The 27532-nt window shown below is 42.5% G+C and overlaps 1 protein-coding gene across 2 annotated transcripts in view; it reads left to right on the top strand.

The window, feature by feature from the left end:
* LOC126343774 (protein furry) overlaps positions 1-27532 on the top strand; it is a 1073323-nt gene that overhangs the window by 36943 nt on the left and 1008848 nt on the right. For both annotated transcript variants that reach the window (XM_050001966.1, XM_050001967.1), the window contains exons 6-7: positions 4041-4228; positions 7193-7375. In XM_050001966.1, the coding sequence (XP_049857923.1) occupies positions 4041-4228; positions 7193-7375 (371 nt within the window). The remainder of the gene's footprint in view (positions 1-4040; positions 4229-7192; positions 7376-27532) is intronic.

The raw sequence follows: 27532 nt of genomic DNA on the forward strand, positions 1-27532 counted from the left end.
AAAGATAAGAGCACTTTGTCCAGAGAGACATACCCTCTCCCATCCCCAGCCTTGTTGAAGAGAGGCATCTGAACAAGCTCCATCTATTGCAAGGTGATGTTTGTCAGTAGATGTCCTTGTTGGATAACTGCTATCCTGAAAACTGAGACTGCAGTACTATAGGTATGTTTCCCTATTTCCTGCCTCAGCTTTCTTTGAATCCGTGTATCGTGAGATGTGCAGTATTAGACTCTTCCCTTATTCTCTTGTCCCCTGTCCTAGAGATAGAAGGGGTAAGATTACCCCTTCACTCTGAGACTGTCTCCTTTTCTTTGTGGTCTTAGGTTAAGACTTTTAGTTCCAGCCATTTATGTTTAGAAAACAATTATCTACCTTCCTTTTGTTTTTGTTTTTTGCGGAGTTTCCTCCTCTGACCACCAGACAAGAATTTGAACTTTACGTGGTCCAGCTTACAGTAGTAATTTGCACTTCTCGGGCTGGCCTATCACCCAGTCGTAAAGCTTGGATATTTGAGATCTCATCAAGTCCCTCAGTTTTATTTTCACCTCCAGCAGAGCCCTCAGCTTTTTGCAAACATGTATGCCTCTCTGCCTAAAGAGGCTGTGTTTCTACAAGGTGATGTCCCTCCGGAGAGGCCCTCCATCGATACTGGCAAATCATCCTCCACTTTATTCTTGGCATATCTGCTGAAAGTTAACATATGTATTCTTCCTGTTCCTGGTTGCTATCTTCCGTTATTCACCTAACAGGAGCCTTTCCCCTAGTGCCTACCCATCGTATTTAGGGTCTGCTAAAGACATTGCTTCAGTTTCCAGAAATGGCAATTTGTGGTGGTTCAGTAGTTGCATCACATGGTTACTTTCCTATCGTTTGTTAAAATGTTATCAGATCTATTCATACGAATACTATGGCTGAGTTAATTAAGCGGTACTACTCTTAGAATCATCAACACACAATAATTGAAAGACATCTCAGTATTTGAACTTGTTTCATAAGCCTCTGTCAATAAGATGGTGCATTGCATGCCAAAGCAGTTGCCTGATGCTGGTAACTGAAAGATACAAAGTTTCCTATCACATTCTGGGAAAAACACACACACACACACACACACACTCACTCACTCACTCACTCACTCACTCACTCACTCGCTCGCGCACACATCCAGGGAGAGAGAGAGAGAGAGAGAGAGAGAGAGAGAGAGAGAGAGAGAGAGAGAGAGAGCGAGAGAGGGAGAGAGGGAGGATGAGGAGCAGAAGGAGGAGGAGAAAATGTGTTTTATGAACATGTATTGGGACACACTTCATTTACATTTTACAACTCATTTTCTTCTACTCTTTATAGCACATTAATCATAGCTATACACAGGAACAGAATGTACCAGCATACCACTGGATACTTTTCTTACATGAAGTGTCCAAGGAGCCCTCTTGTTTATGGTTCATTGAGGTCGTTGCCAGTGTTGTGTGTTCCATTTCATAGGAGGTAAATTTGACATGTGACTTGCTTCACCACTTGTGTTGGAATGTGGCTCTCACCATTGTCTTACTTAAATATACCATCAGCTGTTTAAGTTATCATTATGGACTTAGCAAATACGTATATGTTTCTAATACTCATTACAGATGTGATTTCTGGTATAGTTTAATGGAAGTGTTCACAAATGTGATGTTGGCAGATGCGTATTTGACATACAAATTAGCATATAGATGTGGCTTCACTACTATATTTGTATCAGGAGATATTTTCAGAATGAAGATATCCCAAGATGAGAATGTTTGAAGCATATTCAATGCAATGGGACACAAAATACCACTTACAGACATAAGAATTACAATTTAACCAGATTTAACCCAAGATGACATTCTGAAACTTTCATCTACCAAAGTATTCTGTCTAGTATGCTGATGTGTTCAGTTCCACATTTCTTCAATGGGAAAATGTGCTATGAAAATATGTAGTAAATGAATTCTTATGTGGAAATCCTGTGTTTCCAGGCTCAAGTCCATTTGACATCCCTTCTTCTACATGAGAGGATAGTTTCCTGAAAGTTTGGCCATAGCTTTTTGTTATGCTCTCTGTAAATGCCTTTGTGTTTGCAGACAGTGGCCACATCTCCTCCATATTGATACTACTTGGATAGTCCATTTTGAAACTGCTGTAATCAAGTTAGCTGAGAATCTAACAACAGTAGTGCACAAATAAATACTGACTCAATTTTTAGCCGAAGCTAGTGTTCCTTGTTTATGGTCGAGTGTTGTATGTAGCCCGTATTCATACTTTTCATCATTGTCTGTCTTCTGTCTGTGCCTGTAACCTGCATATGAACGTTTTTGGTGTGACGTATGATTGACTCTTGAATTGTGCCCTTTAATACAATGCCATTTTTAATTTGCAGAGAACACAGTTATCTCTGTTAGATCATAATGAGTAACAATAATGGAAATTTGTGGGTGGAACAATACATAAAATAAGTGGAAGGCAGCCACTGACATACAGCAGACAGATGTGTGGTATATACGCACATAACAGAACATAGCACTCACTAGCTCTTGAGGACATTAATGCACATATCACACAGACATCCAAGCACATACTACCCCAGTCGCAAAAATACTATCACCAGAACTATCATGCCTGTTTGTTCCGGTCAATACTGAAATTTGAAAGATAACATCAGTTTTAACTAGAAAGAAGAAAGCATCAAGATAAACAGATCCTGGATTCCTGCTTACAGCAAACAATCATTGCAGGTAGCAAGGGGAGAACCTCAGTGATAATGACCAGGGGAAAGCCATCAGACATTGGCACGCAACAGGTATATGTAATCTCCAGCAGTGGGCTCATATCCCCTCTGGTACCAGCGATGGAGGATTAAGTCGTGATGATGCCAGCCACTTGTGCTGGTGAAACGTCAGAAAAATCATTAAACAATTACTGTGTCCTGGGTTACTGCTTATTCTGTGTTAGAAAGTGCACCATGCTGAGGGGTATATAGTTCAAATGGATTTCCATGTCACTGTGTGTGATCACATGTGAGTAATATTAATCTTCTGTCATACTGTGTTGATGATATTTTCCCAAAACCGGTTGCGATAATAAAGAAAAATTAATATGTCTTTGTGTCATGCATTTTCTCAAATTTTAAAGAAATGTCATCCAAAGATAATGAGACAGAACCCATCGGAGAATACATCAACAAGTGATCACAAGAGCCTCAACAACTTTTGTTCAAGATCTCTCTCTCTCTTCCCTACAAGCTAAAACTGTTAGTCAAACTAAGACATGATTCCAGTCATCCATGCCTTTTGCAGGCAACACTCTTACCCACAGAGTTACGTGGGCATGAGTAATGGGTCACCTCACCTCACACTCTCAATCTGCCAGTGCCCCTATCTTAATGACTGACTTTTTGTTAACATCTCTGGGGTAACATGACAGATTAACTTTCGTGGGAGGAATACTTTTATGGGAGAAATGCCTTAGTTACAGCTTAGGTTTTGTTTCCACTGCACACTAATCATCAGATCAATTGTGGCTTTCTTCCTTTTGTGTATGTGACTTAAAACAAACCGTGAGCTGCTGTATTTGTTGTTCATTGTAGGATAATTAGTATTGTGGACTGTGTGAAATACAAACTTGCAAACTGCTCTCTGCATAAAGCATCCATTTGAGATAATTGTTAAGCATTGTGCTTGATGATTGGATGAGCAAGCTGTAAAGACTGTCTGCTTGAGACTGTAGAAGTCCATTCGCTTTAATACAAGTAAAACTAATTTACTTAAGTATGAAAATACTAATTTACTAAAGTATGAAAATATTGGCATTGATCATTTGAGTAAGTCTATCAGTAATTATTTTGCAACTGTTGCAGTTATATCTCCCACCACATAAACACACAATGCGTCATGATATCAGGAGTTTTTGCCTTTTTATTCTATTTCATTTTTACTCTGGTGTTTATCAGGTAGCTAAGTGTTGTCACTTCTTCTGGTCTTTTTAGATTACTTCCTACAGTGTTTTCCATTTCTGCTATTCCACAGGAGCGCCCACTGTCAAAAGTTCTACAGAGAGGTGAAGATGCACAGTTTGATCAACTTTTAACTGCTTTTGGATCTGTTGCTGAGCACTGCTTACCATCTATTTTGAGAGCACTTTTTGCTTGGTATGAAAGACAGGTTATTGATGCTGGAGGAACAGAACAGAGGAAGACAGATTTAAAAGGAAAAAGGTAAATTCTCCAAATGTAGGTCATATTGCCCTTTTTCACCTTGGGAACAATATTGATGCCTGACTCAATATTATACTGTATAAAATAAATTATGTGTGACAATTGTGACTACATCAACAAAAATCTTATTTCCTTCTCCCAGTAAGAACTATTTTTTTTAAAAACAAAACTAAATTCACAGTGTCTAGCATATTGACCTCCCAAGTACTACTTCAGTTTGCGATTAGTTGGTTTGTTAGATGTAGGGCAACCAAGATTGAGTTAATTAGTGCTCGTTGGTGATCAATATGTGGTAGTACATCATCACATCCGATGCATGTTTCTACTTCTCTAGAAGCAATTAAAAATTATATGTAAATGTTTATATCTGGTAAGAAATTTACTGGCTTCAGATGTATCTTACAATCATTGCTTTACGTGGAATCTATTTATGTTTTCCTACTTGCAACATACATGTAGAAAATATGTGGTGGCACACTGATTTCTGTTTTTGAACAATTAAATGAGGCAAGACAACAATGGGCAGTAGTTAGGCCAGTATGCAAGCTGTTAAAAACTACAACACACCTTTCGAACTCTATCTGGTTAGTAAGTTATAAATATTTCCTGTACATTATGCAATACTTAGCACTTGTGTATCTGTTATTATTTTTCAGTGTACTCAGACAGAAAAAGAGGCATTTTTTTAAATTAGTTTCCAAGTTATTTATACATATTCAATCAGAATGCATGTGCATTCTGCGGCTTGGGAAAAGATTTAAATATCCTTTAGTGCTTTGCAGAAGTTTCATGGTATTTGTATCTCTGAGTAGTAAATTCTTAAACTTTTGTATTTGACCTCTACTGTTCTCCCTCAAATACCCTGTGGAATTGAGGCCAGGTTGTTGTTATTTTTCTAAGCTTTCAGTGTACATTTGAATTAACAAAGTCTGGTATGGAATTACAGTGGTACAACGTGCAGTAACTTGAGATACTTCTTGAAATATATGTTACAGCATGAAAAACTGCCCACATTAGCAGTCCTGGAGTCTCAATTATGATATTAGGACTTGCAATTTATAACATATTTGAGAGTACTGGAAGTTTGATAATGAGCGCTAGTTACATAAGAATTTCGGCTACTTGATCAGATTAATATGTGAGATCTATCACTTGCTCTGTCCGTGTGCTAACTAATCAGAATACTCCACAACAATTGACGAAATGTAACACATCCCTACTTTTTCAGTTCATGGAGAATGAAAGAGAATTTTTTTACTTTTTGATTGTCAATGTTGGCTTTGTATTACAGTTAATTTTTGTCATCACTTTCTCAAGAGAGACAATAATTGGTTCCAGAGTCTATGCACATACATGAGCATGGAGAGGAAATCTGGCTCAAGTTTAAAAGAACACTTGACGACACGCTGAATAGATATGTACGCAGTAGAATAGCTAATAATGGGAGGAACCCTCTATTGTAAAAAAACTTCTAGAGAAACAGATTACTGCAAATAGGTGTAAAACAAAGTGTAGGGTTATAGATACAGAGATGCTGAGTGAAACACATTTCACTGTCAAGAGACCAATGCATGATGCCTTCCATGACTACCACAGCAGAATATGGTTAAAGGACATTTCACAAAATCCAGAGAAATTTTGGTCATATGTAAAGGCCCTTGGTGGCACCAAAGTAAGTGTCCAGTTCTTAATAAATAAGGGTAGCAAAGCAAAATGCTTAGTTCCATTTTCAAATGTTCCTTTGCAATACCACTGAAAATATGGTTGAAATAAATATTAGTGTCAGTGGTGTTGAGAAACTTCTGAAATCATTAAAATTGAACCGAGCTCCAGGCCCCGATGGAATCCCTGTCATATTCTGTACTGAATTTGTGGCTGAGTTAGCCCCTATACTAACTATAATCTATTATAGATCCCTTGAACAAAAAACTGTGCCCAGTTCTTGGAAAAAGGCACAGGTCACACCCAGCTATAAGAAGGGTAGTAGAAGTTACCTACAAAACTAATGTCCAATATCCTTGACATCAATTTCTTATAGAATCTTAGAACATATTCTGAGCTCAAACATAGTTAGGTATTTTGAACAGAATGACCTCTTTGATGCCAACCATCTTGCAGTAATGAGTCATATGCTTTTCAGAAATCAAGAAATACTGCATCTATATAGTTGCCTTGATCCAAAGTATGTCATGTGAGAAAAAGTTGGAGTTGGGTTTCACATGATCAATGTTTTCGAAATCCAAACTGGTTTGCATCGAAGAGGTCATTCTGTTCTAGATACCGCACTATGTTTGAGCTTAGAATATGTTCTAAGATTCTACAACTAACTGATGTCAACGATATTGGACAGCAGTTTTGTAGATAACTTCTACTATACTTCTTATAGGTAGATGTGACCTGTGCCTTTTTACAAGAAGTGTGTGCTACTTGTACCATATAGAACTAACAGGTGATACAGAATGAAGGGCAGCACAAATGGTCACAGATTTGTTTAATCCATGGGAGTGTGTCACAGAGATACTAAAGGGGCTGAACTGGCAGATTCATGAGTACAGACATAAGCTATCCTGAGAAAGTCTATTAACAAAGTTTCAAGAACCAGCTTTAAATAAGTACTCGATGAATATACTACAACCCCCTATGTAACGCTCACATAGGGATCATGAGGATAAGATTAGAGTAACTTCTGCACGCACTGAAGCATTCAATCAGTAATTCTTCCCACACTCCTTATGTGAATGGAACAGGAAGAAACCCTAAAAATGGGTACAATGGGACGTACTCCCTACCGTGCACCTCACGGTGGTTTGCAGAGTGTAGATGTAGATGGTCAGTTTTATCTGTTCATCAAGTGCGGTTTCATTTCTCAAGAAAACATATTTATTTTTCCTCAAAAAATAATGGATTTGTCATAATTTGTAAATTTATGTGGAAAACATTAAATGACTAGATTTCAATTTGCAGCACTGAAACTACAGAACGAAGTGAAGCTGACATACTACAGGAGCGTCGAGATTTGGCAGTAGAGTTCATATTCTGTTTGGTGTTGATAGAAGTATTGAAACAGTTGCCATTTCATCCAGGTCAAGATGATCTTGTGGGTTACATTGAAAATCTTGCTTTCAAACACTTCAAGTACAGAGAAGGGTAAGTAAATTCACTAAACTTTAATTTTATAGCAATAATAGAAATGCCTTTATCTCCAGCCCCCCCTCCCCCCCCCCCCCTCAATATCTCGTATAAGCTCACCCCCATTCCCCTCCTGCCTTTTTTGTATTTTTTGTAGCTGCTGAGACATCTGTCTTTCCCACTCCTAACTTGCAGTGCCACGCTATCCCTTCCTTGTATGGTGCGTCCTACTGTATCCTCTCCCCACATCCATCAGCCTAAGTGACTGATCTCTAATAATCAATGTCACAACAGCTACAGTGTGTGTGTGTGTGTGTGTGTGTGTGTGTGTGTGTGTGTGTGTGTGTGTGTACTTTCTGTAAAAAAAGAGAGCCAAGGCTCAAAAACTAATTAATCCTTACCTACACTCTGTATTTAGAGTGATGTTATTAAATTTGTGAGATAGATTTCAACCCCAAAACAAAAATTGTCTTGAACTTATTTACGTCCATGCTTCTATAATTTGTTGTTAAAGAATCAGTGAAAGAAAGACTACCATGTATCGTAAATCAATCTGTTAAAAAACAAAACATGATCTTCCAATAACTAAGGCTCTTCCATTAACATTAGCCTCATAAACAGAGTCAAAGAACAAAGAAAATCTACTTCAACAACATTCAGAAATATGTTTTGAGATCAGATAAGTAAACTATAAAGAAAAAACAATGACTTTCAATTAAAAAAGTGACTGTGGGTGCATGAATGAATTGTCTAAGCATCTGTATTTGTTCATCAGAGTCAAGATATACCTTTTTGTCAGTGGAATGCATTTTGCACATATATTTTTGACAATTAGAACTTTTGTGGTGGTTGTGTCTTTTATGTTTGGATATACATGGCATCATGACATCTTCATCTGTTTTGACTGACTTGGGCCTGCTTGGGAGTTGTGCAGCAGATTTGTTGACCCTGCTATCATTTTGAAAGTTTGTGCAATGAACTTTGTTCATAGCAGTCTGCAAGTCTCTAAAAAAATTTCCGGAGTTCATTTTTTTCTCTTTGATATGTGCTTTGGTCAATATCATATTAAGTTGTTTTATAAACTATCAATGCACCATCTTTCTATTCTTATTTACAGTTTTTTCCATAAAAAATAGCCAGATTGTCTTGCTATTTCTTGGTTTCCTTGTGAACATTCTATTCTTCTACATCTTCATCATCCTCTGTTCCACTGGCAGTTTCATGATCAGATATTTCTGTTTCACAGTCACTAAACTCAGCTGCATCTTAAAAAGAATCTGGTATATCCAATGAGTGAGCAGTCTTCACTAACAAACAATAACTCCAAAATTTGATCATCATTTAATGTTGCCCCATCCTGTCTAAAGCAATTAAAAACAATTTCTGAAGACAAATAAGGAAAGTAATGTTTATAGTTTTGTGGAGTAGATGTTGACCCCAAGTGGTACAAACTTATGGAATTAATGGGTGCTGGTTAGCAAGCACCTGCACAGTGTAAAAGAATCTGGTACTAAGATTACACAGAAGCCAAGTGGCAATGCTGCATTAGGAATGCAGCTGTAAACAAAGGAGTGGCATGTGATGTTGTAAATTACCACACAAATGTAGTTAAGGTTTAATAGTGTGTTCTGTTACGTGTGTGTGTGTGTGTGTGTGCACCACACATCAGTCTGCTAAAGCTGAGTGGTAACTTTTAATTTTCAATTTTGAGCCAGGAAATGTTTGTACACATGTATTTTTGGTGCAGAACATAGATAATTATAGAATATTTGCAGTTTTTCACATTTTAGTATATTATGTTATTCTGCACTTAGAATTAAAATACTGGGCTTTACTTGTTACTAACTATAAGGAAAAAATGTGTTAGAAATTACCATGGTAACTATTCATTGATGCCAGGCAGACACTAAAATATTTAGAAATATGTCAATGTATCTTCCCAATGAAAACAATCAATTATTGATGGAATTATTTAACTGGATAGATAAAAAAAATCTACTCACCAAGAGGTGGCATAAAAGACTGTTGTGATTGGCAAGCTTTTGGACCCAGTGGCTTCTTCTTCAGGCAGAAGGGTTGAGGGGGAAGGAAGAAGGGTGCAGGAAAAGAACTGGAGGGGTCTAGGAAAAGGGATATATTTTGCAAAAGTCACCCAGAACCACGGGTCAGGGGAGACTTACTGTACGGGATGAGAAGGAAAGACTGATTGTTGGGGACTGCATTTGATAGATTTGAAAATGTTAGAGCTTAAAGGTGGAAGACAGGGTAATATGCAAGACAGAGATTACTACTAAAACATTGTGAACGAGTTAATAAGAGTGAGTAAGCTAAGTGCACTGTATGAAACGGAAGTGAGAGGTGGTGGTGAAAAATAGAGGGGAAAGATAATGAAAGATGTTGAAAACTAAAATGGAAAGAAACAAAGGGTAATTACATGAAGGAAAGCTGAGATGGAATAAAGTAATGTAAATTAAGAACAGGTGGTTGGCAAGAACAGTGGACGTGTTGTTTTGGTAGTTACCACTTGCAGAGTTCTGAGAAACTGGTGTTCGGCGGAAGAATCCAGATGGTGTACAAATGTCATGTTGTAGAGCATGTTGTTGTCTGTCTTGTTCAAATTGTTGTCTGTTTTTTTATCTCATGTGCTAATCCCTTCGTTTATTTATCTGTGTTACCAAGACTAACCAGCACTTTGCCCCTACATATTTTCTAATTCTGATTTCCGTGGTTATAGATGGGTCCATTTTCATTTTTATTTGTATATAACAATTGTTATTTACAAATTTGCTCACAACAATTTGTGGTTCATTACATTGAATGGCCTTCTCCCAATTGTCTTTCACCGATTTATTCATAAATTTTGCAGCTATGTTTTTTTTCCACCATCCAGTTATCTTGATTATATGTATTTCTTTCTCATTTTTGTGTGTTTGTTTTTCGGCATATCGCTCTGATCAACTTTTAATGCCCATCTCTTACATCACTTCGATTGCCGAGCTAAGTAGTTTACATTTTCTCCTATGACTTTCGCTCTCTGTTTACCCAGTTTCTAAAATTTTGTCTGTTTCCATGACTTTCCCAATCAATGTTTCCTTTTCTGCCATTTTTCATATCAATATAGATTGCCCACGCATTTTCTCTTATTAATGATTTCTGTATGAGTATTTATAATTTTTTCAACTTTTTTTGTTGCTTTTCTTCCATTTTTCTGTCTTTTCCTTACTCTGCTTATTTTTTTGTGCCACTCACAATTTTTAACTCTCCAAACTGTCCTCTCTTGCCATGATGAATCCCATCTCATATTACATCCTTTCCTTCTGAAAATATGTCTATGCACTATCAAAACTAAGGCTCCACATTCTGTTTCGTGGAACCTTCTTGTCCCTTGAAGTTACTCCAAAAAGCCTAACATTGAAAGTCCCCATTTCTGAATGCGATCCAACTCTACACCAGGCTCTTCAACAATTTCAAATACAGCAATATCTTGCTCTTACCTGGTTAATCTACCTGAACACTGGTATTTCCCTTTGTGTCCCTCTGCTGCTCCCTAAACAGCTACACCATCAATCGTCACTCCTGTCCTACAAACTGAACTTGACCAACCTCCTTAACATCCCGCAGCGTTCACCAGCTTTCACCACTATGTCCCAGACCAAGTATGACCCATAATCCCAAGAACCAGTCACAGCAGTAGTGTCCTTAACCTCTCATCTAAAGCACTCTCCCCTCCTGAAATATTTGTATTATCTAAGGGTCTCACTTTCAGCCCTAAACCTGCATTTAATCATGCTGCTTTGTTGAAGGACCTCCACACATAATATCCATTGGAAATACCACTTTCCAACAGCAAACCTGATGTTGAACCCTGCCTTGAACAGTTCAGACCACGATCCTAACTTGATTCACCACCTTTACCTCAACATCATTCCTTATGAGCCTTCCAAGAATTCCTCACATCCAGCATTGCCTTGCAACCCTCCCACAGGTCCCTGCAACGTGACCTAACCAGTCCGCTGCAGAACTCTAGGCTCTATGTTCCCTAAAAGCTGATGACTCATCATTATCCTCCCAGCAGACAAAAGATCTACCACTGTAGTACTTGACTGAAAGGAGTATGTTAGTGAAGGTCTACGCCAGCTGCCTGACAACTCTACATATGGCATCTGCCATCAATCCCTGTGATTCAAACTGACCTGCAGTCCCTCTTAACCTCGGCCCCTCACAAGGACTAACACCTCAATCTGTAGAACTTCTCATCCTCCCATACCATGCACTGCCCCCCCTCCTCCCCCCCCCCCCCCACCCCACCTTTTACCTTCTTCTTAGATCCAAAAACCCAATCCTCCTGGCTGCCCTATAGTTGCTGGCTTCAAAGCACCCACCGAATGTATATCTGCCTTGGTTGATCATTGCCTGCAACCCATAGTACAAAAACTCCTCTCCTACATCAAAGATACCAACCATTTTCTAGATCGTCTATAATTCATGGTCGTCCCACACTCACTACACACCTTGCCTGTCACCATTGATACCAGCTCCCTCTATACCAACATCCCCCATTACGTAGTCTGTCTGCTGCTGAACATTTCCTCAGTCATTGCCTACCTGATTCCAAACCTATGACATCCTTCCTACTCACCATAATTAACTTTATACTTACCAACAACTACTTCACCTTTGAGGAGCAGACATACAAACAGATCAGGGGTATGGCCATGGGAATCAGAATGGCTCCTTCCTATGCCAATCTTTGCATGGGTCACTTGGAAGGGGCTTCCTTGGGCTGCATAAGTCTTCAGCCCCTGGTTTGGTTTAGATATATTGATAACAGCTTTACCATATGGACTCATGGTGAGGCTGACCTGCTAAAATTCCTGGAATCTCTGAATACCTTCTCCCATATAAATTTCACATGGTCCTATTCTGAATCCCATGCCACTTTCCTTGATGTTGATCTCGTCCTCACGCAAGGCAAGCTGCACATTTGCGTCCACATTAAGCCTACCAGCAAACAACAGTAGTTACATTTTTGACAATTGGCAGCCTTTCCATGTCAGACGTTCCCTCCCATACAGCCTTGTCTCCCGTGGCTAATGCATTTGTTTGGATGCAGACTCTATACAGCAGTATACCACCATTCTCACCTCATGCTTCACTGCACGTAATTACCCCACCAGCCTAGTTAAAAAGCAGATTTCCCGCGCCATCACATCCAATTCTGGTACTGCTGATCCTTCCACAAAACAGCTTCGGAGCACACCATTGATGACTCATTATTATCCCGGAATGTGTTAATCAGCTTCTTTGACAGGGCCATGACTTCCTAAAATCATGTCCAATACGAGATCCGTTCTATCTGAAATTTTGCCCACCACACGTAGAATCACTTTCCATCACCCTCCCAATCTTTACAATACTCTTGTCAGACCCTATTTTCCTTCTGCACTCATCTCCCTACCCTATAGCTCCTACCACTGTGCCTGTCCCCGCTGCAAGACTTGTCCTTTGCACCCTTCTATCACCACGTATAATAGCCATGTAACTGGCAAAACATATACTATCAAAGGGAGAGCCACCTACGAACCGACACATGTCATGTACCAGCTATTGTGTAAACACTGTCAGCCTTCTACATTGGCATGACTACCACCAAATTATCAATTAGGATGAATGGGCATAGGAGAGGGTATATACTGGCAACTTCCAATATCTTGTTTCAGAGCATGTTCTAAAACATGACATTCGTGAGCTTGGCGCCTGTTTCACCACATGCACCATCTGGATTCTTCCCCTAGACACCAGTTTCTCAGAACTCTGCAAGTGGTAACTACCACTACAACATATCCTTGGTTATTGACAAGCACCTGTCCTTAATTTACATTACTTTCTTCCGTCTCAGCTTTCCTTCACTGTAACTACCCTTTGCTTCACTCCATTGTAGTTTTCCACATCTTTCATTGTCTTTCTCATCTATTTTTCAGCACCTCCTCTCACACCCGTTATGTACAGTGCACTTATCTTACTCACTCTTATTAACTCGTGCACAATGTTTTAGTAGTAATCTCTGTCTTGCATATTACCTTGTCTTCCACCTTTAAGCTCTCACGTTTTCAAATGCAGTCAAATGCAGTCCCCAACAATGTGTCTTTCCTTCTCATCCCATACAGTAAGTCTCCGCTGACCTGTGTTTCTGGGTGACTTTCCCAAAATATATCCCTTTTCCGAGATCTCTGCAGACCTTTTCCTTCACCCTTCTTCCTTCCCCTTCAACCCTCCTGCTTGAAGAAGGAGTCACTGGCTCCAAAAGCTTACCAATCACAACAGTTTTTTATGTGTGTGTACTGCGACTGCTTGGTGAGTAGATTTTTTATCTATCCAATTAAATAATGTATCTTCCTTGTTGTTTTTCTTGTTGATTGTTAATAATATTGCTGAAATGACCTTAACATCTATAGACTTCTCTTCAACACACAAAAATTTGTATCGCTACCTCTTAAATGCTATGAAAATTTCTGCTTATTCCTTTGTGGCTGCATTTTAATACTTGCAAACTCACACATTAAAACATACGGCATACTTCCTGTTGATCTAGAATCATTAAATTTGGCAAGCATTAACAAAAGTTATTCCAAATCTGTTTTGTAGCGGGTTAGCTCCTGTGCATGTGACCAGCTGTTCACTATGATATAACTTCTTGGTCAATGTTGAAGTGCTTACCTCCAAGGTGATCTTTGAGTTGGGGAAACATATGAAAATCAGTTAGGGTAAGACCTGGTGAATATGGACGATGAGGGACCACTTCCCATATAAATCTTCCAAGCTCTACCTGGGTCATTCAAGCTGTATGAGGTAGATCATTGTCATGAAGGAAGAGAACTTTGTGAGACAAAAGTTCAGAACATTTTCTTTTGATGGCATCTCATAGATTACTCAAGTCATTAGAGTACCTCTCTGCATTAATTGTAGTGTTGCGAGGCAGATAGTGAATGGACAAAAACCCCTGACTATCTCAATATGATTGACATACTTTTCCCTGCCAAATGTGTGACCTTAGCTTTTTTCGGGGCACATTCGCCAGGTTTCTTCCACACCATGCCCTGACATTTTGCTAAGAAGTGAAGTGATGCACACGGGTCTCATGCCCAGTGACAAGCCATTTCAAGAGTAGATCTCCCTCTCACTGATGTATTTCTAGAAACATTCTGGCCAAGTCCATCTATTGCTGCTTGTGGATGTCACTCAGCAAATGTGTCACCCATCTTCCACAAACTTTGCAGTAATTGAGATGGTCTGTGAGAATCTTTGCAATGTCCGAGCATCCAATTGCAGCCCCAGAAGGTATCCGAATTAGGATGTTGTCAATGCTAAGATTACAATCTTTCTCCAAAATACTGCAAGTTGCAATAATGGATCATCATATGTTTCTGTAGTAGGCATTCCTGTGTGCTGGCCATCATTTACATCATCATGCCCTTCCACAAATTGTACACATCGGATAGAGGTTAACTCTCAATGAATACCATCAGTGGATACTCATTTTGCTGCAAAAAATTTAATGACAGAGTTCTGTTCACAAGCGCACACATTTTGTAGTGGTAACTCCATGCTAGTTATTAGCATACCAGCAAGATACTGCAGTATGCATGGTAAGTTGGTGTGAGCATTGTCAGCACATACTAATCAGTCTTGCCAGTACTCAAATATCAAGGGCAAAGTTCCTTTTGCAAAGAAATTAAACTGGGGAATTTACTTACTGGACGAACCTCGTAGAAAATTACCCCTTCCCATTTTTTCACATGCTTTCCCCACTAGTGTTCTTGACCTGCATCTCAGTCATCACTAGTTGGATGGACTGCATGTATTCAGCTGAACCAGACAAGCTATTGTGATAGCATGCTGATAGTATCAAGAATTAAGTGCAATGTTGCCATATAAACACTGTTGATGACAGGTATTTGGTAATTGTTGCTTCTTAAAATGCTGTGTAGACAGCATCTATGGCAGCAATGATATTGTGGTAACAGTGTAGACTTTCTCACTTATGAAGGCTTCTCATTTACATACACTAGCGAGCAATGAAAGTGGTGACAGAGGGGTAGGTCAGTTCTCTCATCCCTCATCTTCCCTTTGTTTCTAAGGAGAAACAAAGGGAAGATGGGGGATGAGAGAACTGACCTACCCCTCTGTCACCACTTTCATTGCTCCATATTGTATGTAAACTGCTTGTCCACTAACAATGAGTTGATTGATTTTGATGAAACTTACCAAAATATTAGATGCAGTCGGAAGTGGAAAAGCAGATACTTACTAATATGCCTCAATACACAGTTCTTTAGTAATGTTAACAGTCTCATTTCTTTTACATTGAGATAGTACTGTTTTGCTGCAACATTCATTCTCCATTTCATTTGCATTAGTAATAGAAAAACCTGTGGAAAAAATCATTTTTGTGGAAAAGATGATGAAGTTAAAACCTAACAAAATTCACTTCCTGAAATGAAAACATGTTGCAGCTTTTATTTTGAAACACAGACACAAAAGAATGGATACCTAGCATATACACTTTGACATTTGTCAGTTAAAGTAAGGAAGCTCTTTTTACAGCACTATCAAATTACCAACAATGCCAAACCATATCACCACATGTAGTAATGAGCAGTAGCTCTCTGACGCCCAATCCACTCTTACAAAGAAACATTGTTGCAACCTACATAGATGACCACAAGCAATTTTCACACTAAGGTATATTTAATCTCTGAGATGTACACGATATAGTAACAGCTAGGATGGTTTGCGATGGATTGCTACCTGCAAACCAAGTTTAGTAATGTTGTTTCCTTCTTTCTCTCATTTGACACTTTTATATGCAGTTAAATCACTAACAATGGCCAGAGTTCATGTAAGTCTGTAGGATTTCATGACCATTGTCATTGAAAGTAAAATCATACAGGACCTTAGGCCACATAATATTCTTTTTCAGTTTCTTCTACAAAATCAACTTTTCGACCCCCACCCACCCTCCCACTCCTGCTAACATCTCCTGGTGTTCACGTTTAGCTGCACACTGTCAAAAATCAATGTCTTGTTAATTTATAAAAGGGAATTTTGCTGCAATTATTCTGCAGTAGTGGAATTAGTGGATAAAATTCTTTTAACTACAAATTGTGGGCCGCCATCATTGGATAGAAAGTGAAACAAGCAGAGCAAGAGAGGAGGAATGCTTATCAAAATATTATCATCCTGCCATAGAGGTGGCTTATTAGTTGTTATTTGTATTCCTCACAAAATGTGCCTTTGTATTTATTTCATTGATGGTGGGAAGCCACGAAGGGGAAGCATATAGTCACCTTCTCTAATGATGTTACATTCATTCTTGGAAATCTCAAAGCAGACTTTCCTTCTATAAATTTTGGTGTCCTTACCAGCATACATACATTGTTGAAATCAGTGTTTTGGTTGCGTTTCCCCTGATGCTCTGCTACTGCAGGTTTCACACAGTTTTTAAACCACATGTTGTATGAAATGCAACGTCGATGGTTTTCATTATGCTTTCACTGTGTGTGATCTGTAAACCTTTGATGTTCAGTGTTAGTAGATTTATTTAGTAAATTTCTGTTGGTCATCTTTCTTGGTGTTAGCTGAGGTAGCACTGCTAGGCAGTTCCCTCTAACTGTGTTACATCAGTCTTTACTGGATTTCACCTCTTTGTGCATGGATGGTGCTGAAAGACAGTGTTAACTGTCTTTCAAGGTACTTGAATATCGTAAATGACTATCCTTTAAACCCTCTGTATTCACACTTTCTCTTACAAAATAATCTTCTATATAAAGCAAGTTGACATATCGCTTTAAACTGATGTTGTTTGGACAAGATCAAGCCAATAAATTTTCTCTACATAAACCAGTTCAACAGTCATTCATCATGGCATCCATTGTAGCCCTGACCTTTCTTTCTTTTTGTCCTTGTTCTAAATGCCTTCAAAGCATGACACCAAGGAACAAGCATCTCCACTCAGCAGGTGGAGACACCTTGTAGATGTGGTTCAAGACTTACTTTGATCTGCACGTATCATCATAATATCACCCACAGTCATATGTCATTACACTTGCATAGTACTAAATGTCACAAACATCTTTTGTCTTCATGGAAGCCTGGAGGTTGGACATGTCATTTCACAAAAAATATCGTGTTACTCAAGGATGTAGTGCAAGAGGGGGTACAGGGTGTCTGGACTCAATACTCAGCAAGGCCAATGATACATTAAAACTCCCTACACGTCCATATCACTGTACGCTATCATCCACACGTATTTTAGGCAAGAGCAGTTGTTGGCCGTGTTTGAACTCAGTTGGTGTTTTGTTAATCTGTTGAATTCTGTCTTGTAATTGCTACTGTTTTGCTATTTTTGTTCTGTGTGCTGTTGTGATAGTTTCTAATAATGAATAAGTTCATAATAAGAAAGAGGAGGAAAACTGATTATGATTTATCTGCTAACATTATGGTAAGTTAAAAATATGTATACAATAGTGTAATAGCCTAATTATCTATCTGCACTGAGGTGACAAAAGTTGTGGTATACCTCCTAATATCCTATTGGACCACCTATTGTCCAGTGTAGTGCAGAAACTTGACTTGGCATGGAGTCACCAAGTCATTGGAAGTTCCATGCGGAGATACTGAGCTGTGGTTCCCCTACAGCTGCCCATAATTGCAGAAGTATTGCCAGTGCAGGATTTTATGCATGGACTGACCTCTTGATTAAGTCTCATAAATGTTTGATTGGTGGCCAAACTATTCTCTTGAATTGTCCAGAATGTTCTTCAGACCAATTGCAAACAATTGAGGCCCAGTGACATGGTGCATTGACATCCATGAGAATTCCATTCTTGTTTGGGAACTTGAAGTCCATGATTGGCTGCAGTGGGTCTCAAAGCAGCTGAATATAACCATTTACAGTCAATGAATGGTTCCGTTGGAGCAGAGGTCCCAGTCTATTCCATGTAAACACAGCCCACACCATTATGGAGCCACCATCAGCTTGCACAGTGCCTTATTGCCAACTTGGGGCCGTGGCTTCATGGGGGTCTGCATCACACTCAAACTCTACCATCAGCTATTACTAACTGAAATTGGAACTCTTTTCACTGGATCATGGTTTTCCAGTCATCGAGTGTTCAACTGATGTAGTCACAAGTCCAGGATAGGATCAGCAGGCGATATTGTGCTGTTAGCAAAGGCACTCGCCTAGGTTGTCTGCTGCCATAGTCTGTTAAAGCTAGATTTTGCCACACTATCCTAACGGTTACATTTATCAAACATCCCACATTGATTTCTGTGGTTATTTCACACAGTGTCGCTTGTCTGTTAGCATGGAAACTCTCTGCAAATGACACTGCTCTCGGTTGTGAAGTGAAGGCCGTTGGCCAATGCTTTGTCTGTAGTGAGAGATAATGTCTGAAATTTGGTATTCCGAGCACACTCTTGATACAGTGGATCTCAGAATACTGAATTTCCTAACAATTTCTGAATTAAAATGTCCCATATGTCTAGATCAAACTACCATTCCGCATTTAAAGTATGTTAATTTCCATCATGCAGCCATAATCATGAATCACTTGAGAACAAATGATTGCTCTGCCAGTGCGCTGCCATTTTACACCTTGGGTATGTGATTCTACCATGATCTGTTTATGTGCCTATCACTATCCAACTACTTCTGTCACCTCTGTGTATAGCAGTTCAATGTTAGTTAGCATTTGAGGCATTATTTGGAGTCTGGTACAACTTTGGGGTTGCAATATTTCAGTATTTCACAAGCCATTGGAGCAGTAAATACCATTACAAATAACATTAAATTAAAATTATTGCATAAAAATACACTGTGATTTAATAAACATAGAATGGTCCATAGTAGGCTGTAATGCGACTTTTATTTAACCATGTGATTGGCTAATTTGTCTGTATCATCCAAAAATTGTGTTGCTCAACAAACATGTCCCCAAATGTCGATGGTTACATCTTTGAAAAGTTGCTTAATGTTGCCCAAAAGACAAAATATCGCCCAATCTGGTCACCCAGATGGTACTCAATTATAAAAAACCATTTCCGCTGCAAAACGATGGGGAGTGGTGACTGGAGAGTGGAAGGGGTATGTGATGTGACAGCACATTCTATAATTCATTACTTTCTAAAAGATTTTTTTCAGCAGGCTGCTTGAAATTATCCCAGTTGACAGCATCCTGCATCCCTCCTCCCCCTTCCGTCCAAAATCTATTTACGCCCTTATAATACTGTAATGATTGAAGACAGTAATTCTATGCACAATTAAATCTAAAAATATGCATAGGTTCATGCACTATCAAATGTGTAAACCTGCACTGTCGAAGACATACACAGCAATTTCAGAATTTGATCTGTTGCTATGATGTATTCCATTTTATTTTAAAACAAAACTTTTAACTACTAGTTTTTACAAATTCTCCAACAACTGGGACAGTAATCCATCTGCCGGCAACCTTAAAAATGATTTTCTGTGGTTGCCCATTTTCAATTTACAAAACTGTGAGGGTTGTTCCGCCACAGCCAACTCCTTTCCAATATCTTTCTTTCACATGTTTTCCATTTATTTTGAAAATTTCTATTAAGAATGATAAACCAGATTCCAATTCCCTTAAAGATTTAGCCCTTCTACGTAAATGAAAAGAGCTGCATCGAAGGCAAGCCGAGTATCTTTTCAGAGACTCCCGACACTAAAAGCCCTATGATAATAAATAATAATCCAAATTCTCCTTTAGGCTCATAGATTTGTCTACTGGGACATTCTTTAATGCAAAAATTGAACTTTCTTAGACTGCAGGAAGTGACAAATGCATACTTGAATGAGATAATTTGGGAAAAATGTAAGGGTGAATGATTCCAGATCTTTTGCATTTTTGCCAACAAAAATTGTGATAGCTTCTCTTTCGAATACAGATCTCTTTAGTCGAAAAGTCCTGTCAATAATAATCACGGCATCACAAAAAATTAGCACTCATCCATTCCTAATCACTTTCTCAGTGAAAGATGAAGAGTATAAAATGATCTTGGAGGGTGAAGAGAGATTTCAGCATGACTGCTTCTTAGTGATTTTCAAAATATGGCACTCCTAAGTAACGAGATTTTATCTCCGCTTGGTGTAAACTCTGAGATCATTGTTGAATAAAATGGTTTATCATTCTTAATAGAAATTTTCAAAATAAATGGAAAACATGCATCTTTTTAATGTTCTCTGTAACTAATAGGACATACACCTGTACGGCTTTCGGCTCATTGCTGTGCGGTTGTAACTTTTTCCACATGGAAGTAGAAGTGCCCAGTGTGAACGCAGGAGATGTAAATGGAATCACTCATATGCACATGTTAATGAAGAAGCAAATACCTACACATCTGCCTCTACTTCTGTGTGGGTCAAGCTACAGCCTCAAGGTGACTAGCCTCAAAGCGAACAAGTGTAAATGCAACTTTACACTGTTCTTCCCATTTCAGCTGTATAGAAACTCTGCCGCAGCCACATATCATTTCATGGAATCCTCCATTGTGGAGGTAATCAGTTGCGTAGGTATTTTATCAAAAAACATCTTTTATTTTAATCACAACATGTAAGCTTTCACGGCTGGTGTCTTCATTAATTAAAACTTTCGTGGTCCATATATAAAACCGCTTCTCCTTCCTGACGTTTCGTTGCCTACTGCGGGCAACATCTTCTGAGGTGGGTCGGCGACTGGCTGCTAGGCACTGGAGGTCCCGCTTATATAGAGCGCATAGATGGCGCCAACACTCATCACGTGCTTTTGACTTTAAAACTATCTGTGGCTAGTGCCATTTCTCTCGGTTATAGGTAATCGATAGTCACTACGTTGGTACAGAGTCGACAGCCATATCTTGTCTAGTTTAAATCCTTCTTCTTTTTTATTAAAATTTTTTTCGTGCTTGTAGATTTCTATAGCTTCTCTATACATGTTGGTACAATAATGTGAAGTCCTAGCTATCATGTTTGTCTCACTAAATTTTATTTCGTGATCACCGTCTTTGAAAACGTGTTCCGCTACAGCTGATTTGTCAATTTGTCCCAATTTACAGTTCCTTTTGTGTTCCGTTACGCTGGTATTAACACTCCTTTTAGTTGTTCCAATGTAAACCATGCCACAGCTATATGGAATTTTATACACACCTGGGGTAGCTAAGGGGTGTTGTGCATCTTTCACCGATCTTAAACTTTCACTCATTTTCTGGGTAGGTCGAAAGATTGTCTCCACTTGAAACTTGGGCAAGTTTTTTAATGTGTTATGTGAGTGGCTGGGTCATATATATATATTGTAAATAATCAGCCAGTCACATTTCACTGTGTAGTTCATTTAGCTTCAAATATTAGTGTTAGAACATTTTTTTAGCGTTAGAACATTTTTTTAGCGTTATCTTCAGGGATGCGAGATAGTGTGATTGTGTAGTTGGTCATGAGTGAGGTTGGGAGAGAATGAGTATAATTTAATTTTGGTTAGAGCACTGCTAACCCCATCATTGAACACACGCGCGCGCCCACACACACACACACACACACACACACACACACACACACACCTCTCTCTCTCTCTCTCTCTCTCTCTCTCTCTCTCTCTCTCTCTTTCCTAACTTGCACACCTGCTACCTTCCTCTGCACCACTAACAACCTCTCCCCAGCTCCTCCCACATCCCACTTCATTCCCCCACTACCTGAGACAACTTATCATCCTATAGTCTATCTGTCAGTCCCTGCACAGCCAGCACAGTGTAGTGTGTGTGTGTGTGTGTGTGTGTGTGTGTGTGTGTGTGTGTGTGTGAGGGTGGGAGGCTGGCTGGTTTGCTTGCTTGCTTTCGGGTCCTAAATTATGTACATTCTACCAGAACTTTCCTTAGCATATCTGTTGGTCTGTACAAGATCTGAAAACACTCTAGGCCCCCCCTGCGGGTTCGGGGGTACGAATAGGCCCGCGGTATTCCTGCCTGTCGTAAGAGGCGACTAAAAGGAGTCTTCAAAGTTTCGGCCTTATGTGATGGTCCCCACTTGGGTTTGACCTGCCATTTTCAAAATTTCCGTTGTTAGTGCGTGCCATTTGGGGAAGGACGCCTTACGTGGTGTTTTTCTATTGGTCCATCGTGCACCTCCATATTGCATGCTATCTATTGTCGTGTGGAGGGATTTACACCCCATGTCTTCTGGGTTGCCTCCTCGTCTTGTGCGCAATCCCCTTCTTAGCGCCCACGGCAATTGTGGACCCTTTCAACACCTAAAATCCAGCACGGTAGCCAGTCTGTTGTGGTGGGGTCGTCATGTACCCTCTTGGTGGTAGCCCCCTGACCACGCAGGGATCGCACTACAGATGCCAGAGCTGTTTCCTCCCCATGCATGCCAAGGAGTATGTGCCCATCTTGTCTGGGGCACGGGGACTCCGGGCAATGGGATATCGGCCAGGTACCCGTTGCTTTGGCTGGGTGGCGCCCTTGGGGAGAGCCCTCGTTCGGAGTAGGTGGCATCTGGGCGGATGTGGCGCAATGAAGCGCAATAAATCTCAGCAAGCTGGTGGTCGCACTGCCACCAGCGTCTCTAAGCGAGGCAAAATTGAATTCGATGCTGCACAATATGATCCTCAGTCGTTCCCCTCGTTGGCTGCGCCATGGGAGGGACGCAGATCTAGTGCCAAGCAGGAGCCTTATGTACCACAATACCTTGTCTGCAGCAGAAGTGATGGTGACTCCTTTCTTTCGACAAAGCCTATGTTTTTTGTGGAACACCTGGAGGATAAGTTTGGGGAAGTGGCGGGTTTGTCTAAAATGAGGAATGGGTCCATCCTCCTCAAGACGGCCTCCCCAGCCCAGTCACGGGCGTTGCTCTTGTGTGATAAGCTGGGAGACGTCCCTGTTACCGTCACTCCCCACAGTAGCTTAAATATGGTCCAGGGGATTATTTACCATCGCGACCTCTTGTTACAGTCCGATGACGAGCTGAGAGCTGACTTGGAACGACGTGGTGTGCATTTTGTCCGTCGTGTGCACAGAGGACCCAAGACCAACAGGGTGGCCACCGGTGCCTTTATCTTGGCCTTCGAGGGTGCTGTATTGCCTGAGAAGGTCAAGGTAATGGTTTACCGTTGTGACGTCAAGCCATACGTCCCTCCCCCGATGCGGTGCTTCCAGTGCTGGAAGTTTGGGCATATGTCCTCCCGTTGCCCGTCCAGTGCCACATGTCGAGATTGCGGACGCCCCTCCCATCCCGATTCTCCATGTGCGCCTCCGCCTGTCTGTGTCAACTGTGGGGAACACCACTCTCCATGCTCGCTGGACTGCCCCGTTCTTCATAAGGAGCGGAAGATTATGGAATTTAAGACCCTGGACCGGCTTACTTATCGCGAGGCAAAACTGAAATTTGAAAGGTTGCATCCTGTCCCTCTTCAAACTTCTTATGCTGCAGCTACGTTATCGTCGCCCTCGCGGGCGGCAGTTGTCGCCTCCTCTGTGCCGCCTTCAGTTGGCCCTCGGGGCCGTCCATCTCTGTCTGCCCCCCTTGTGTCTGGGGGCAAGCCTTCCTCTGTTGCCCCCTTAGCAGTTGGGGGCAAACCCCCTTCTGTCACTCCCCCCGCACATGCTTCAGGAGTGACATCCGCTCCAAAACCAGGGGGCTCGATACCTCCCCCTCCCCCTCCCCCTTCTCTGCCGGCGTCTTCTCTGCCGGCGTCGTCTCTGCCGGCTCCTCTCTCGCGGAAGGGGTCCCTCGGGGCCCTCCCTTCTTCCGGTTCTTCTGCTACCCCGCCGGATGTCAGCCAGTGGCTGAAGGTTCATCCACCTGCTGGTCGTAGGGCTTCTGCGTCGTCGTCAGCCTCCGACGCTCCTTTAGAGAAACTCTCCCAGCCCTCTAAGCCAAAGGACAGACGCGAGAAGAAGGACCGGAACGTGTCCAAGAAGAAGGACGCTCCGGCAGTTTCAGTACCGCCTGCTGTCAATAGCTCTGGCTCTGGGGATGCGGTGGAGATCCTCGCCTCTGCCGCGGATCTCGCCCTCACGGAACCCTCGGGGACCTCTCCTATGGACACAGCTGACTCTCGCTCGGTGGCGGCCGTTGACTCTGCGGCGCCGTCTGTCTCTTAGTGGACTTAACGCCCTCCCAGTCCCTTCCTGCTTCCATTCTCCAGTGGAATTGCGGCGGTTATTTCCGCCACCTGCCTGTGCTCCGGATGCTTTTGAGTGTTTCCCCTGTTCTGTGCATTGCTCTTCAGGAAACTTGGTTTCCAGCAATGCGGACCCCTGCCCTTCGCGGTTATCGGGGATACTATAAGAACCGCGCTGACTGTCAACGAGCTTCAGGTGGAGTTTGCCTCTTTGTTCACCACTCTGTCTGTAGCTCACCAGTACCCCTTCTGACGCCTTTAGAGGCAGTCGCTGTCAGGATTGAGCTCTCGCCGGCTATTACTGTTTGCTCTGTTTACATTCCTCCGTATGGGCAACTCCCCCGACATGTCTTGGCTGCGCTGCTGGCTCAACTCCCGCCGCCATTGCTGCTTCTGGGCGATTTCAATGCCCACAACCCTCTATGGGGTGGGACTGTCTCCGATGACCGTGGTCGCGCTGTGGAGCATGTGTTGGCTCAGCTCGACCTTAGCCTCTTGAACACCGGTGCTCCCACGCATTTCAGTGTGGCCCATGGCTCGTTCTCGGCCATCGATCTCTCTCTTTGCAGCCCCGGACTTCTCCCATCCCTTCACTGGAGAGTGCATCCTGACCTGTGTGGTAGTGACCATTTTCCCATCTATTTGTCACTGCCCCAGTGTCATTCTTCTGGGCGCCTGCCCCGCTGGGCTCTCAACAGGGCTGACTGGCCGGCTTTTACTTCCGCTGCCACCATTACTTCTCTCCCACAGGGTGACATTGACGAGGTGGTCCGTGTCTTGACCTCGTCAATTATTTCTGCGGCCGAGATTGCCATCCCTCGCTCTTCTGGACTCCCTCGGAGGAAGTCTGTCCCCTGGTGGTCGCCGGAGATTGCTGAGGCTATTCGCGACCGTAGGCGGGCTCTCCAGCGTCATAAGCGGCACCCGTCTCTGGAGACCCTCATCGCCTTTAAGAAGCTCCGTGCCTTGGCCCGTCGTCTTATTGCACGGCGTAAGCAGGAATGCTGGGAGAGGTACATTTCATCCTTGGGCTCCCGTGTCTCCCCGTCGCTCGTGTGGTCCCGCATCCGGCGGATTTATGGATACCAGACCCCTATGGGTGTCCCTGGAATCTCCCTGGACGGCGCTGTCTGCACGGACGCCGCCACCATTGCTGACCACCTTGCCACGCACTTTGCTACGAGCTCTGCGACTGCAACTTACCCTCCTGCCTTTCGCTCTCTAAAGGAGCGCGCCGAGCGGACGCCGTTATCGTTCCACACACGTCGTTCTGAAAAATACAGTGCTCCTTTCAGCGAGAGGGAATTCCTCGCTGCCCTCGCCAATTGCCCTGATACAGCGCCAGGACCGGACTGCATCCACGCGCAGATGCTGAAGCATCTCTCCAGGGACTGCCAGAGACACATCCTCACCATCTTTAACCGCATTTGGAGCGAGGGCGTGTTCCCGTCGCAATGGCGAGAGGGTGTTATCGTTCCCATCTTGAAGCCCGGTGCGGACCCTCTGGCGGTGGACGGCTATCGCCCCATTACACTAACCAACGTTTTGTGCAAATTGCTCGAACGTATGGTGGGGCGGCGTTTGTGTTGGGTCCTTGAGTCGCGCGGTCTCCTCGCTCCATCCCAGGGTGGCTTCCGTCAGGGCCGGTCTGCTGCGGACAATTTGGTGCGGCTGGAATCTGCTATCCGTACGGCCTTTTCCCGCCGTCAGCATCTCGTTGCTGTATTTTTTGATCTGCGGAAGGCATATGACATAACATGGAGGCATCACATCCTTGCTACGTTGCGCGAGTGGGGTCTTCGTGGTCAGCTTCCAGCTTTTCTTCAAAACTTTTTATTGCGCCGCTCTTTCCGGGTGCAAGTCGGTGCCGCCTCTAGTTCATCTTATATACAGGAAAATGGGGTCCCGCAGGGCTCGGTATTGAGCGTTTCCTTATTTCTAGTGGCCATTAATGGTCTGGCTGCAGCTGTGGGGTCGTCGGTGTCTCCTTCTTTGTATGCCGACGACTTCTGCATCTCATTTAGCTCAACGACTACGGGAGTCGCCGAACGCAGGCTGCAAGCAGCCGTTATCAAGGCGGCATCATGGGCTCTGACTCATGGATTTCAGTTCTCTGCGGCCAAGACTCGAGTTATGCACTTCTGCAGGCGTCGGACGGTCCACCCTCATCCGGAACTTTACCTCGACGGTCACCTACTTGAAGTGGTGGACACTAGCCGCTTCTTAGGACTCGTCTTTGATGCCCGGCTCACATGGGTTCCTCATATTACTCAGCTGAAGCAAAAGTGCTGGCAGCACCTCAACGCCCTCCGCTGCCTGAGCCATGCGTCTTGGGGTGCAGATCGTAGCACGCTGTTGCGATTATACAGAGCCCTTGTGCAGTCCAGGCTTGATTATGGGAGCCTGGCCTATGGGTCTGCATCGCCCTCAGTGTTGACGTTGTTGGACCCCATACACCACTGTGGGGTTCGGCTTGCAACTGGTGCTTTCCGTACGAGCCCCGTGGATAGTCTGCTGGTGGAGGCCGGGGTTCCCCCGCTGCGGATTCGCCGCCACCGACTGCTCGCCGACTATGCTGTCCATGTGCATTGCTCACCGGGCCATCCCAATCATCGCCTGCTTTTCCCTGCCAGGGTCCTCCCTCTGCCCGACCGGCGACCTAGGTCTGGGCTTTCCATTGCTGTCCGTGTCCAGTCCCTGCTGTCGGAACTGGGGTCGTTCCCTCTTCTGCCGCCCTTCCGGGCCTGTGCACCCACGCCTCCCTGGTGTATGACCCGTCCGTCCGTCCGCCTGGACTTGGCACGGGAACCCAAGGACTCGGTTCCGCATGTGGCCCTCCGTCACCGTTTTCTTGCGCTCGTCGCCTCGTTTTCAGGCTGTGAGCCTGTCTACACTGATGGTTCCCTGGTGGATGGTCGTCCTGCCTACGCTTTTGCCCACGCTGCCCATGTTGAACAGCGCTCCTTGCCGGCTGGCTGCAGTATTTTTACTGCAGAGC

Source organism: Schistocerca gregaria, chromosome 1 (assembly GCF_023897955.1).
Source record: "Schistocerca gregaria isolate iqSchGreg1 chromosome 1, iqSchGreg1.2, whole genome shotgun sequence".
Classification (NCBI taxonomy): domain Eukaryota; kingdom Metazoa; phylum Arthropoda; class Insecta; order Orthoptera; family Acrididae; genus Schistocerca; species Schistocerca gregaria.